The 14722-nt window shown below is 35.6% G+C and overlaps 2 protein-coding genes across 2 annotated transcripts; both read left to right on the plus strand.

Moving 5' to 3' along the window:
* The first annotated feature begins 5652 nt into the window (after positions 1-5652).
* LOC112802722 (uncharacterized) lies at positions 5653-6860 on the plus strand. Its single transcript, XM_025846061.3, has one exon. It carries the CDS (start codon positions 5783-5785, stop codon positions 6527-6529), a length of 747 nt encoding a protein of 248 aa, XP_025701846.1. The 5' UTR covers positions 5653-5782; the 3' UTR covers positions 6530-6860.
* A 2465-nt stretch (positions 6861-9325) lies between these two features.
* LOC112802723 (peroxidase 11) lies at positions 9326-12903 on the plus strand. The gene is made up of 4 exons (XM_025846063.3): positions 9326-9646; positions 10685-10876; positions 11416-11581; positions 12289-12903. Exons 1-4 carry the CDS (start codon positions 9407-9409, stop codon positions 12717-12719), a joined length of 1029 nt encoding a protein of 342 aa, XP_025701848.1. The 5' UTR covers positions 9326-9406; the 3' UTR covers positions 12720-12903.
* Positions 12904-14722: the final 1819 nt, after the last annotated feature.

Here is a 14722-nt window from a genome sequence, read left to right on the forward strand (position 1 = left end):
CAGTGCCACTACACAAAGAACATCAGCAAATCAAAATGCAGAAGATCATTAGCAAGTTTGGAAGAGCAAATCAAAATCGCAGAGCTATGGACAGCAGTTGGAATGGCTCAAAAATGGAAGTGCTTTGCATGCCAAGGAAGACGGCAGCTCCAAGGACAACAGAGGTTGGTGGATCAGACCCTCCAACAAGCAGCGTTAGTGGAGCAGATGAGCAAGGACTGCATGCCAGTTGAGACAGCTCCAACGGGCAGCTGGTACAAGGAAAAGGAGGAAGCTACAATGAAGCCAAGATGAAAATATATAGCAAGCTTCACTCCAACATTTGAAGTTAAGAAAGAGAACACACATATTCAGAGCACCATCTCTAACATAGAGCTGGAATCTCTTTCTTCTACTCAAGCTTAATTCTGATTTTATGTTATGGCTGTCTTGCGTTATTTTCTGTTTTGAAAAAGACAATTATGTGAGGTTCAAAAGCCAAGAGAGGAAAGGCAAGAGTGATGCAAAATAGCCACTGATTTCTGATGTAATTTGGGTGTATGAACTAGGATTAGTTCCCCTTGCCAAGTTGGGTTAGCACTTGGTGAGAATTGAATCTGTGTAGATTCCCCTTCTAAGTTGGGATAGCACTTTGGGGTTGCTAAGCTTTGGTGAAGAAAGCTTAGGGATAGATACTAGTTGGATTAGGGATTAATTCAATAGTATTGGTGTATGTAATCTGAGAATTATAGTGAAAATTCCACTATGGTTTGTGGTGGAGACTGGACGTAGGATTCATGGCACTGAGAATCCGAACCAGGATACATGCTGGCCTCTTTCTCCTCTTCTTTGCTCTTTCAATGTTCTGTGTATGAGATAATTTTAAATAATCTCCTGCAACTCGAGTAACAGCAAAACAGAGTTTGAAACTTTAAGTTTTAAACTAACTTGATTCAACCTCTCTTCTCAAGTTCAACTAGAACCATCAACCTCAAATTTGACCCCCGATAGGGGAAAGCCATATAAAGCTTCATTAGGAGACATGATTATGGAAGAATGGTTTCAGTTGTTATAACAATACTCGGCCTACAAGTACTGTTCCAAGAAACGATTTACCACTTCGGTTTGCCCCTCGCTTTGCAGATAGTAGGCGGTACTGTAGTGGAGTTTAGTTCCACTGAAAGAGAACAAATATTTCCAAAACTTGCTCAAGAATAATAGGACACGATCTGAGACAATAGAAGAAGGAACCCATGTAGCTTAACCACTGAACTGATAAACTTGTCAGCTACTTGTTTGGTAGTGAACCTGGGTCTTAACGCCTCAAAATGAGCTCCTTTGGTAAAGCAGTCACCACAACCAAAATGGCGGTGAATCTAGATTACTTGGGCAATTGCACAATAAAATCTTATCAGATAGCTATAATCTAGCCCGGTTATACCTATAAATCGGAATTAGAGAGAATCTTGGCTATAACAGAATTATTTCGAAACAAATTGAGGGTGGTTATCGCAAAATCAGGATAACGTCTCCAACAGTTCCGCAATACTAGATCCACAAAATAACCGTCCTTTACTACAATAACTATATAAAAAGAGGAAACCTTAAAGGGAGAAGATACGTTATTTACTCTGAATTGCAATATACTCATCTCATTCTCTTTCTGACTTGAACGTTAGAGTGCTTTTGTAGGTGTCCACTATTGCCGTTCTTGAAAAACCAACGTATATCTCATCCAACCCAGATAGAAGTGAATTCAACCTTAGATCCGACGAGCTATACCTCTCTCGAGACTTACTACACAGGAACATTTGGCACCCACCGTAGGGCCGAAGTTTTGAACTAATCCCACCAACATCTCTTCCACCATATTTTCATCTCTTTTTGTAGGTTACAACCTATGGTAGAAAAGCAAAGCAACCCTCCTATCAATGAGTCATTGCAGGCAGAAGTCCAACACATGGCCGAGCTATTGACGACAATGATAGCCACCCCGTGGAAAGCAAAGTCACGGTGATAGTCACCCCAAAGCCATAAGTAAAAAGAACCAATCCCTTCTCAAAGAAAATTATGAGCTTTCAAATGCCCAGGAACTTGACTCTGCCAACGACACTGAAACACTATGAGGGAATCGGTGACCCTAACATCTACGTCACTAAATTTTACTCAATGATGTTCATGAATGAAGCATCTGACCCAATATTTTGTCGTACATTTCCAAATTTCTTAGATGGTGTTGCCTTGATCTGGTTTTCTGGTTTACCTGTAGGTTTTATATCAAGTTTTGATGAGCTGCCCGACCTATATGTCAATAACTTCATAGCTTCAAAGATTTAGGTGCATGACTCAGACTATCTTAGTACCATACAGTAAGGATAACATGAGAGTCTCAAGGACTATATGAGGAGATTCGCAAAAGTGGACATGGAGATCCCAAACTTCAATCCAGAGGTCCACTTGCATGCACTGAAAAGTGGACTTCGTCTTGAAAATTTTCCAGAGACTATAGTAGTGACAAAGCCAAAAATGCTGACCGAGTTTTGAGAGAAAGTGCTTCACCCTTTCTTAAAGTTTGAAAAGATAGGAGGAAAGAATCCCCTTCTCAGCCTCTAGTTCCAACTTGGTCTCTCTCGGAGAAGCCACCTCAGAGGGAAGGTCGGCCCATTCCTTTTAGGTAGCACCAAGAGGAGTTTCATTAAGCTGCTTCAAAAAGGCTGCGCACACCCCCGCTGTTTGAATTCTCCCTCGGGCCATACCTCCAAGTGTCTCTTCAAAGAAATGTCATCCATGCTTATAGCACTATGAAAAAGAATGTATTCCTCACAAAAAGCAATGGTGTCAAAACATAGGTTGTAAGCACTACCAAACTTAAAAGCTGGAGTCTTATGTTTTTGGGAACCCGGTTCAATGAAAAGAGGCAAAGGGGGAACGGTCCCGGATGGAGGCTGTGGAATTGGAGGAAGAAAAGGTATGGTTTTGGCCAATTGGGATGAAGATGAATCCGACTTAGAAGGAGAGGAGAGATTTTCCAATTTCTCGGTTTCTTTTAGCTGTATCATCCGAATTGCTACATTTTTCTTTCTAACCCAAAACCTTTGCAAAGCACTAGACCCATTAGTCATTCTTGCTACAAAAACAAAAGCAAATAAAGAAATTAAGATTACAAAATCCAGCAAAAAAGGTGAAATATCTACGAAAGACAAAAAAGCTAACTACGTAGTTCAATACGAACATAGCTTGGCTTGCCTATCAAAAACTTCTTGGTATCAAGACGAAAAGATCGGCTCTAACACTCTTGAAACAAGGCCACTATACACTCCTCTACCTCAACCAAATTCTCAAGGTTGTATTTAACAATGCTGGAGACTCTCTCCCAGTACAAACAAAAAATGGGTCCATCTCTCATTAAGAAAAAAGGTCGGACACCCTCTATAAGTTGGACCTTAAAAAAAATAATTCTTGTAGTCATGAAAAGAATCATCGAAAATAGAAAATCTTCTTGCCTTGAGCAGTTTAGAAGGAAATTCAATGTTGTTTTTTTGGACTAAAAGGTTTAGTGAGTTGAAAGAGGTAAAAGAAAATCTTAGAAAAAAAGGGAAGGTCGAGTTCCCAGTTTATTAATTGATAAACCTTATTAAAATCCACGAGTTCGGGTGGAGTTGAAAAGGTGCAACTCTACATATACGAAGAATTTTGGTTTCAAAATCGATAAAGAAAAGTGTCACCCCAGCCTAGTAAACAAATAGTAATATAAGAATAAAAAATGATTTTCTGAGTTACTAAGTTGGGGGAAAACAAATTTTATCCTCAAGGTTAGGAGCCACTAGCTCGTACTTCTTCTCGTCCTCTTGGGTTTTACAAATCTTATATTGTAAACGAAACTTTTCTACATACTCATTGTCAATTACAGAAAAAGCAGAAAGAATAGTAACATCTACCCAATTTAAATCAGGAGGTACTTTAGATGACATGCTGAAAACTACCGAATAAGACATAAAGAGTTATACCTACAAAACAGTAAAATAAAGCTATGTCACTATAAAAACTCACAAGCTACAAGTCGGGTACAACAACACATCATACAAATGCTCAAAGAAGTTGGATCATCCTCAAAGATGGAAAATTTAATCTACTCTACGCGAATAAAAAATGAAGCCATTATCCAAAAATGAAAATGGCACCATTTGGAGGCAAAGTAAAAACACAAAAAATGGACAATCTACAAAAATGATAAATAAAAAAATCCACTACTACAAAAACAGCCAAAAGTGACGAATGATAGCAAGCAAAAAAAAAGCAGTAGCAAGAAACTATATTTTCGAAGAAACTATTTTCCACAAAAGTCTCAAGACAATATCAAAAACATAAAACTTCACCCATGATAAAATATCATCTAGCCATGACAATAATGAATAAAAGAGAAACAAAAACCAATTTTGATGATAAACAGAAGGTAAAAAGAACGCATGCAACAACAATACAACCGGACGATCTCCAACGTCTTAGGCAACATGAACGAAGATTTGAAGCAGAACTCTAAGATAGAAAAATCTTGGAAAAAGATTGATGGAAATGAGGTTATAGTAAAGAACAAGAAAGGTCTTGAGAGAAATAAAGGTTGAAGCGAAAAAGGAAAAAGAGAAAGAGGATTGTGTTTATATAGCCATTAGGGACAAAGCAATAAATTTATCCCTCATTTAATGGCACACATGATTACCAATGTAACCAAAAAAATGCGCGAACAATTACGAAAAGACGTAATGTTCATTCAAAAATACGTCAAGTACTTGACTTGCTCCCCAACGCAGACCGAAATCCCAACTTGATAGAATGAAAATTACAAGAGATCAAGATCGATTCAAAAATGCTTGAGCCAAACCTAAAGAAGCTCGACCTTAAGTAGGGATACTGTTCATATGCTGGCCTACAACTTAGAAGGACCCAAAAGGGATGAAGCCCAAGCTTCATATAACGTTTAGCTTTACATTACCATTAACCCAGCCTCATAAAGGTCGGACACGACGACATGGGTCTAGCGACATGGGTCTAGTCCTACTTTCTTAAATAAGTAACTAACTTTTATAATATCTCCTATTAATCTAGAAAAGAGATCTTAACAACATTCCAAAGAGTAACAAACTCACCATCATGGAACTACTCCAAAAGTAATTATTGACTATACATCTACACTTATAAATATCATAATACCTTTAGGTATTCTTCGAACTCTCATCTACTAAAAACTTATATAAAGTCCTTGTTAATTTAAATATCGGGGTCTCTTTTAAATACCAACCCCACCTTCACCAAGACGTTGGACTACGATACATCGGCACTCGAAGACGTCGGATACAACTCCAATAGAAACTTGGATCTCGCGTTCAGGCCCAAATCATAGTTTCAGTTAACCCTAAAATATAATCATTTGTTGTATTCAACAATTAAAAAAGTTTATTTTATCAAATAATTGTTATTTGTTTTATGATCAGTGTTTTTTTTTTCTTTTGGTCCATTCCACCTGTCTCGGTTATCTTTTTTAATAAAATAGTTAATGTTAATTATCTTTTATTTATTTAAGAAATTAAATATTAAAATTTTATATAAAAATATATATAAAATAAAAATCAACTTTAGAAAATAAAAAATATAAATTGTTTTCCCAAACCATTCTCTGCAAGTCACCAAAAAAAAAAAAAAAACCATTCTCTGCTTGCCCAAGAGCAACTAACCGGGGGAGTACCAGGCAAAACCCTCTAGTGCAGACATCTCCAAAAACAAAAGGCAAGGCAGTGAAACCAGGAAAATGGAGGACGTAATAACAGAAGCATCCCCTCCTTCAAGATTCTTAGAGGAAGATCTCAACACCTTCACACCCCCATCTCCACCCGTTACCCCTTTTCCCTCCCTCCACTTCCCCCAACAACAACCCCTAACCCCCAAACTCCTCATCATAGCGCTCTCTCCCATTTCCCTCTCTCTCTTCCACCCCCACCTCCTCCCTCCCTCCGTTCCCCTCCTCGCATCCCTTACACTTCCCAACACCAACCCCATCACTCTCTCTCCTCTCACTCCCAATTCCTTCCTTCTCTCTGTTCCCTCTTCAATCCCCTCACACCACTCCCACGCCATCGCTAAAACCCTAATTGGCCACCAAATCCGCCCCGATTCAGTCCTCGTCTTTGATTCCCTTTCTCCGTCAAATTATCGCGGCCGTCTGCCGTCTGATGAGGCGGTCGCCTTCAAGCTTGACACCTCCGCCGAGCGGAAGGCCGCCGAAGGGGAGAAGATTCTAGAAGGACTTGAATACTACCCTTCTGGAAGCGTTGTGGATGGGCTTGCCGCTGCGTTCTTGGCCAGGTGCCAGCTGTTGAACCTCAGGGCGAGTTTGTGTGTTTCCTGGCCTGAGTTTGATCGTAGCGTCATGGCGTTGATTGAGCGCTTGCTTCGGAACGGAGTGCTGCGTGGTTGCGATGGTTTGAGGTTTGGTAGTCAGGTCTTGAGGTTCGGGAGAAAAAAGGGGCGTGGGTTTGAGTCTGAGTTATATTCTTGACTGTGACTGAATTTCTTTATAATTTTCTTAAGGCATGGATTGCAGAACTTAAATTGTTGAATTTTCGGTTTGGTTGGAAAAGCAGATTTATTGATTTGCGAATATAAGTTAGCTTTGGGGCATAGTTGTGTTGAAACATTAGTAGTAGTTGCCTTCTTAGTCTAGTAAGTTTTGTGGTTTTGGTATGATTACAGGAACAGCAGTTAACAATGGAATTGTTATATTGCTGTTAAATTTTCAATCTAGGATTTTGTTCAACACTCAATTTTAGTTGGATAATTTTATTTTACACCTCTCAGCCTGTTTTGAATTGAAAGCTCTCTCAATGTTACTATTGTTGTGTTGTTTTCTGAGCTAATTGTTGTGTAGCCAATGGAAAAACTATTTTTCTTGATGTTTGTTGAATTGAATGGATGATCAGTTATGTGCTGTGTACTTGAACTGATGGATTCATTAGCTTAGAAAATAAAATAATGGGCCAGAGTTTAAAAAAATTGTTATCTGGTATATTGAACATAGCATCATCCATGTTGCATCTGCACTGTTCAAAACAACAGGGGAATTAAATATGGAACTCGGGATACTTTTCATTATGTTTGTCTTTTAAAACTCACAGTAAATAGGGAAAATAATAAAGAGATAGAAGAAGGTTCTAGCAATAATAAGGAGTGAATTTTATTGGTTAGATTCCAGTTAGAACAATTCTGTTACAGGAATTAATTACATACTCCGCTATAATTAGTCTCATAGGTGCACCACGTGTACCATTACTATTAGTCAAAACATCAGAATGTATCATTCTGACTCGAGGAGTTTTACCCCCTCTATCCTATGATGGTATCAGAAGCATTCATTTGAGGAAATTCCTCTTCCTTCTTCGTTTCTTTCAACTTTCATGGCTAAAGGCAACAGCAGTGCTGCTTCATCACAACCTTCCACTACTATCCCCAAATAATCCTCCCCTTGATCCCTCTCTTAATCCGTCCAGCTCTTACTATGTCCATCCCTTTTTGAATCCCGCCGTTCTAATCTTGAAGATGATCTTAACCGGCCACGATTATACCCCCCCCCCCCCTATTTGTATTATCTTTCTTCTCATCTTAATGATTTTCCTTTTAATAAAGGAAGTTGCATCATAAATTAATGGCACCCAAACCCATTCTATAGAATTCCCACAAATACTCTATAAGATACATCAAGTGAAAAAAGAAATGAATTTAGTAATGATTTGAGAAAATGATCAACAACGACGAGAAAAAAGTTTTGTCCTGAATTGGTTATATGAATCAAACGATACTATTGAACCATATTATGTATCATGTGTATAGTGAGATTGTTTATATATAGATCTTCTTTGACCATCTTATATATGGTCTTTTAGGATCTTCTTCTACCATTATATTTTGTCGATCTTTTCACATGTCCAATCCCTCTGAAAAGAGATCTTACCATCTTTCTACAATAAATGTTACTCTGATTTTTTCTCTTATATTTTCGTTCTTCATATTGTTCATACGTGTGTGGCCGTTAGTGTCTTCATTTCTACTACGCTTAATTTATGCTCCTGACACTTTGTTCTATATAACATAGCTGGCCTAATGATAGTGTAATAAAATTTTCTTTAAATTCTAAAGGTACGCAATAAAGTTTTCTTTAAGTTTTAAAGATATTTTTTTATCACATATAAAATCGGACGCCCTCTACTACTTTGACTACTCCATTTGTATCCTATATTTAATATGAAGCTAGAAGAATTGTTGCATGGCCGTGAACGATGCAAACATTTTTTGGGGTGCCCTAATGATGTTACCCTCTTGGTAGTTGGTACTATTTTCTTCATAACTCCATGTCTCCATTTTGAGATAGATGGAAGCTGAAATAAGAAAAGCTATATATCGAACAAATGAAAAGTCAATATGGATTAGAAATTTGAAGATATCTGTTATGTAATTTTGCACGTTTACATATATTGAATTATAATCTTGTACTTCACGATCATGACTTTACCCCCAACGAATCTTTACTTTGCAAAACCAGCAAGAATCGGAAATAGTCAAACATGCATGCATATTATTATTATTATTTGAAAAAAAAAATGGAAAAAGATATTGCTAACGTGCTGATTGACACTACAAAAATATTTGGCGTGTGGAAGACAATAACCAATAACCCATCACTCTTGGAAAGAAGGCTTTTAATTTAGAGTTATGTTATTTTCACTCTCTTTTATAATTAGATGAAGTATGGAATTAATAGAATATGGTCATTATATCCAATTTAATCATGAAAAAGAGTGATTCAATTTAATGTTTACAGAGAAGTAAGCAGAACAATAACTTTTTTTTATCATTAATTTGCGGCAAGAAAATGAAATTGATTATTATGTAATACAGAAAATTAAGATGATGCAAGCAAGATGGTTAAACCTAATATGTTCAATGTTGGACTGTTAAAACCTTTCTAAAACACTTACGACAGAAAAGCTGACAACAAAATTTTGGAACATATTAGTTGGCTAATTTAATTTCATAAACATAACCATAAAGTAGAGATTAGCTGTTATTGTTTTAGGTTTGGTGACTAGCCTTCCATAGAATTGTTCATGGCGGGCGCACGACTCTTAATCACTTTCTTTTTGTGTTAATCTCATTGTGGAGAATGTTAATTACTTTTAGTTTGAGAAACCACCAAATTAGTCATAATTAGTTGCATCTTCTCTTGACTATTAGAAACTTCCTTCAAAATACTCAAACATCCTCTCCAATACTCTCTTACTTCTTCACTACTTATATATTCTCTGATTCCCAACCATCTCTCCCACCTTAGCAATTTTCTCAATAACATAGGAAATAAAAAGATTAAAAATAAGTATTAGCAATGGCACATTGTTCTCTTTTTCCAAAATCCTACTTCCTTCATGTTGTTCTCATTATGTTCATCTTTCTTGTGGCTACAAGATTGTATGCAAGTGAGCCTCCTCTTACGCTCGATTACTACGCATCGACTTGTCCCACTGTGTTTGATGTTATAAGGAAGGAAACAGAATGTGCCGTGCTCTCTGATCCGCGCAACGCGGCCATGATAGTTCGGCTGCACTTCCATGATTGCTTTGTTCAGGTACTGAGAAATTCTACTACATACTTCACCATGATATTATTATTGACATGTTTTCCCGTATCAACTTCATTTGCATGCTTAGTAATTAGTATTGTATGATTAGTTACTGGAGGCTAGTTTGATGAGTACTGTCACAGTCTGTTTTCTTTTGTTTTAAGAGGAATTATTTTTAATAATAAATTAATATAACTGAAAATTTGATATCGACAATTCTTAAATATAATAAAAATGATTTATTATGCCGCCTTCAAAAAAGATTAAGATACAGTTAAAAAAAAGTAAAGTGACCAAAAAATTTACACTATGCACAAATTAGCTCTTAAAAAAAATTACCAATAAAGTCTTCTAAAATAGCAAACATAGACACATTACTTTTAAATTAACTCTATGATTAGGGTAGAAGTCTTAATTTGAACTAAAACAATGTTATATGACTAGCAAATAAATATTATCATTTTTTGTGGGCACTTGATCAACAATAATTTGCACTCATAGTTATAGGGATTTTGCACATAAAAAACATATAATTTGTACCTATATTTACCAAAAATTTACACATATGAATCAATCCAATTTGCACCTATAATTTTCAAAGTTTGCCGACATAGATTAGTAAAATTTATTTATTAAAGATAATTTAGTATTTATGTCAGTTAAATAATAACCAAAAATACTAAAAATTGCTGACCTGTAAAAATTTATCTTTAATCTAATTTGTCCACATTTCTATTGTGGATGAATTCATTAGTACCTTTTTTTTCTTCAAAGATTAATTTGTCAATCAAGTCTTAAAAAAATGAGCTAGAATATAGATGAATAATATTGTAAGCTTTTAAATACAACGGTATGACATGAACGTGTATTTTGTCTATTTTGTCCGTATAGATGTTCTAAATACTAAATAGGTTCATAACTATAGAATTTGGAAATTGCTCAGATTTTCTTTACTATCTTAGTGTATATATTATACGACGCCAAGTTCTATTAGATTATGGGCAAACTTTAAATACACATCTAATTGAATTTGACAATGATCAGGGATGCGATGCATCAAATTTGCTTGATGACACCGTCACACTTAAAGGTGAAAAGAAAGCAGCTACCAACATCCACTCTTTGAAAGGATTCGAATTAATTGATCAGATCAAGAACATGGTTGAGTCCGAGTGCCCCGGAATTGTCTCGTGCGCTGATATTCTTACAATTGCAGCTAGAGATGCTGTGATTCTGGTAAAAGAAACAACTAGTTTATATTATAGCACAAGGGGAAGAAAGTGCAATTAGAACTCCCAAAACTTTAACTCATGTATATTTTATTCCTTTAATTTTTTAAACAATCATACCACGTGTATATAAAAAAATAGCCACCAAATCAGTCATCATTATAAAATATATATTGAAATAACACTAAAAATAAATTAATCAATACATATACTTATATACAAATACGTAAGTACTGATTTGGTAATTAATTTTTATGTGTGTATAGCACTTTTGTTTTCCAAAATATATATTCTGGCATTTTTGTTTTACAAAATGTATAATCTGAAAGGTTGCATGATGTAGGAAAAGCCTTTTATTAGAAGAAAAATCAATATCAACAGAAAATTGTTTTTCTGTTAACTATTGGAAAATTGTATATTGTTGAACACATTTTAAAAATATAAAATGCATCAATCAAAATAAGGGGAGGTTAATGTATTCTTCCTACTATTTATGCAATGTTGTTGTTGGAGTTATGTCATGAACTTCCCATTCTATCCCTGTAGGTAGGTGGACCATATTGGGATGTTCCTGTGGGAAGGAAGGATTCTGTGACTGCAAATATTGATCTTGCAAACACAAATCTTCCCACTCCAGATGAAAGCCTTCTCTCTATCATTTCCAAATTTCTTTATCAAGGCCTCTCTGTCACAGATATGGTAGCCCTTATAGGTATGTTCAAATTATCATCAAGTTTTCTCATTAATCATAAAATACGAATATAAAATTAAAAAATGCAATGGTTTGTTACGGTAGGTGGCTGATTTTGTAACGCACACAAAGTAATCTTGTCAAATTATCTATACAAAGTTGTTGTAAGGCATAAAATTCGATGTTGTCTACATGGAAGATTTCTGGAAACCAAACCACATGCAAAGTTATACTTATTTTCTTCTCTTTTATTTGTTGTCATTATCATCTTTTACTAAATTATTAGACTAATGTATTTAAATATAACTATTTTTCTATTTAAAAATATTATTTGTACACCAAAATCAGCCACTAAAATCAGCTACTAACGTAGCATAACTCTTTTCTAGTTATTAACAGTTCACCAAGTTAGTGACTTAAACCAGATGATGAATTGTACATTATGAGTTTATGACTTAACTCTAGCTAGCATACGAATATTAGAGTTGGCTAACCGTAAGTTTGAAAAAGATAAAAAATAAAAAGCCATCGTTTGAATTTGAATTATTACCAAAAACAACACTAACATGTATTTAGTTGGACTCCCACTTTTACCAAAATTGTCCTTTAACTTCTTCAAGAAAATATAAAGGACCAAAATACATGCAAAAACCTTTTTTGAATCAGTATGCACCGTCTCCAGAATCCAGACCACATTTTTAATATTTTTCTAATCATAAATCCTGCAGGAGCTCACACTATTGGCATGGCAAGGTGTCAGAGCTTCAGATCAAGAATCTATGGGGACTACGGATTCACTTCAGTGAAGAATCCAGTTTCAGAGAGCCAACTCAGCAACCTAAGATCTATGTGTCCACCAATTGGAGGAGGAAGAACAGACAATAACATATCAGCAATGGATTATGTTACCCCTAACCTCTTTGACAACTCTTTCTACCAATTGCTCCTAAATGGTGAGGGACTTCTCAACTCAGATCAGGAAATGTACTCAAGTGTGTTTGGAATCCAAACAAGGGAGCTTGTTAAGAAGTACGCGACGGATCCTCTGGATTTCTTCAGGCAATTCTCTGAATCCATGGTGAAGATGGGAAACATTACGAATTCCGAGAGCTTCGTAACGGGAGAAGTCAGGAAGAACTGCAGATTTGTCAATACATGAAGCTCAGTTGTGTGTGTTTTTGTTTTTATCCATGCAATGTTTTGTTTGTTTGTTTTTTCTACACAAAAAGAAGAATCGCCTAATTGATGAATGTTACTTCAGCTATAGGCCTATAGCAAGTTGTTATGTCAAATTTGAATTGGTTTTTGTTCAATGAGAAAATTGAGTGGAGAGTTGATGATCATTTTCAAATTAATTATAATTTGTATTGTATCCAGGTTGCTATGTCACATTCAAACTAGCGTTTGTTAAATGGCGCACTACTATGTCTATTCTATAATGGGACAGGTAAATTCGTCAATTTGGGTATCTAATGTTACTTATTTTTTAAACTTAACATTTGGGGTGAACTATCAACTCAGATTCTGTCCTTTTTCACTAAAAACAACATGATTTTTGACGGAAAAAAATTACTTTGGTGTCTGTCTTTGATCTCTGTGAGACAATGCGATCTTTCTGTGAGATTTTCTGTCAAGCACTAACAGACAGAAATAGCTAATCTAGCACGTTAAGCTAGTGAGGTGGACGTTAAGTGCCAATGTGAATGGTCAGAAAAGGATAGGAGCCGATTGCTCTCAAAACTCAAATTGGTCAGGGTCTATTTATCTTTATTCATTCATACAAAACGACGTCATTTTAACACCAAATTAATTAGGATTTAGGAGTCTATTTGTTAGAGATCTATTTATCCTAAAAAAAATTTGATGCAATATTTTTTAAATTATTTTTTCATTATATTAATATTTTTTCAATAAATTCTTAAATATATGATATAATAAGTATAATACAAACTAAATAATAAATTATTCAAATTTAAAAATATCATTTATTAATGAACTAAATAAATAATTCTCAATAAAATTTTAAATACATAAATAATAAAATTGAAATATAATTAATAAATTAGTAATAATAATCATTTAATGTATTATTAGTGTTATAATTTAGATAATTTAAGTAATAAAATAGAAATTAATAAATAAATTATTTAATATATATGTCATATATAATAATAATAATAATGTTCTGAGGATTATCAAAAACGTTGATTTGGGTTTGAATGTGAGGTCCAGATCCCTTTGTATGGCAGTATCCGACTTGTTAGTACCGAGGTGTCGCTTGTCCAAGTTCCTTATGAGGAGATGATGGGTGGTATCTACAAGAGACTCTGATGCTTAAGTTAGCAAGGACTTTAGGCAGGTTTTTAGTATATCAGAACGTGAATATACTTGAGGGGGTATCGGTGTATTTATAGTAGAGTCAGTAACCACCTTTGTTGGAGTAGTTCTACCTTTATTGGTGGATGACCATTTCCTTTATCCTGAAAATTGTTGAGATTTATCCTTTAGGGGAGATAGAGTTAGTAGGAGAGACTCGGGGAGGCAGTTACTTATTTGGATAAGTAAATCGACCCTTTGTCGGCGTGTCCGACCTCTTTAAAGAGGTCGGGTACGGATTGGAGGCCCATTTATGGATTGGGCCTTTTATCGTCATTGGGCCTGGTTTTAGTTGTTGGGCTAGGATATGAACAATGCCCCTGTTTGAGTCTTGAGCCTTTTGAGAGGTCTGACTCAAGCAATTTTGCAACCTTGTCTTGCCGTCGGGTGCACCGCCTCTCTAGAGGTCAGATACTCGACGTGTTTTTGAATTTTTGAACGTTGCCTCCCTTTAAATGACGGGCTAAGTTGGTGCGACAGTTTTCTCAAATTACGCGCATGTCTTTAAGAGCAGTTAAGGAGGCATTATGCCCCCTCGTCTCTTAAAAAAAGGCTTCCACTCTTCTTCTTCTTCTCCTTTTTTACATTTCTGAAAAGTCTTTGTTACTTTCTTCCTTCGTAAAGAACTTTTCTTCCTTGTTGCCGAAAAAATTCTCTCCTTTCTTTTAGTCATTTACTTTGCGATTCCCTTTCCCAGGACTTTCTTCATTTTGGCTTGCGTTTAACAAAGAGGATCGTCCGTGATTTGCTGCTTGACGTGCCTCTCTCCCCTTTATCTTTCATCGA

The sequence above is a fragment of the Arachis hypogaea genome, chromosome 5 (genome assembly GCF_003086295.3).
Source record: "Arachis hypogaea cultivar Tifrunner chromosome 5, arahy.Tifrunner.gnm2.J5K5, whole genome shotgun sequence".
Classification (NCBI taxonomy): domain Eukaryota; kingdom Viridiplantae; phylum Streptophyta; class Magnoliopsida; order Fabales; family Fabaceae; genus Arachis; species Arachis hypogaea.

Coding starts and splice junctions, on each gene's coding strand:
- LOC112802722 (XM_025846061.3), top strand. CDS start 5,783: ATGGAGGACGTAATAACAGAAGCATCCCCTCCTTCAAGATTCTTAGAG.
- LOC112802723 (XM_025846063.3), top strand. CDS start 9,407: ATGGCACATTGTTCTCTTTTTCCAAAATCCTACTTCCTTCATGTTGTT. Junction 10,877..11,415: donor CTAGAGATGCTGTGATTCTG/GTAAAAGAAACA, acceptor CTATCCCTGTAG/GTAGGTGGACCATATTGGGA. Junction 11,582..12,288: donor AGATATGGTAGCCCTTATAG/GTATGTTCAAAT, acceptor TAAATCCTGCAG/GAGCTCACACTATTGGCATG.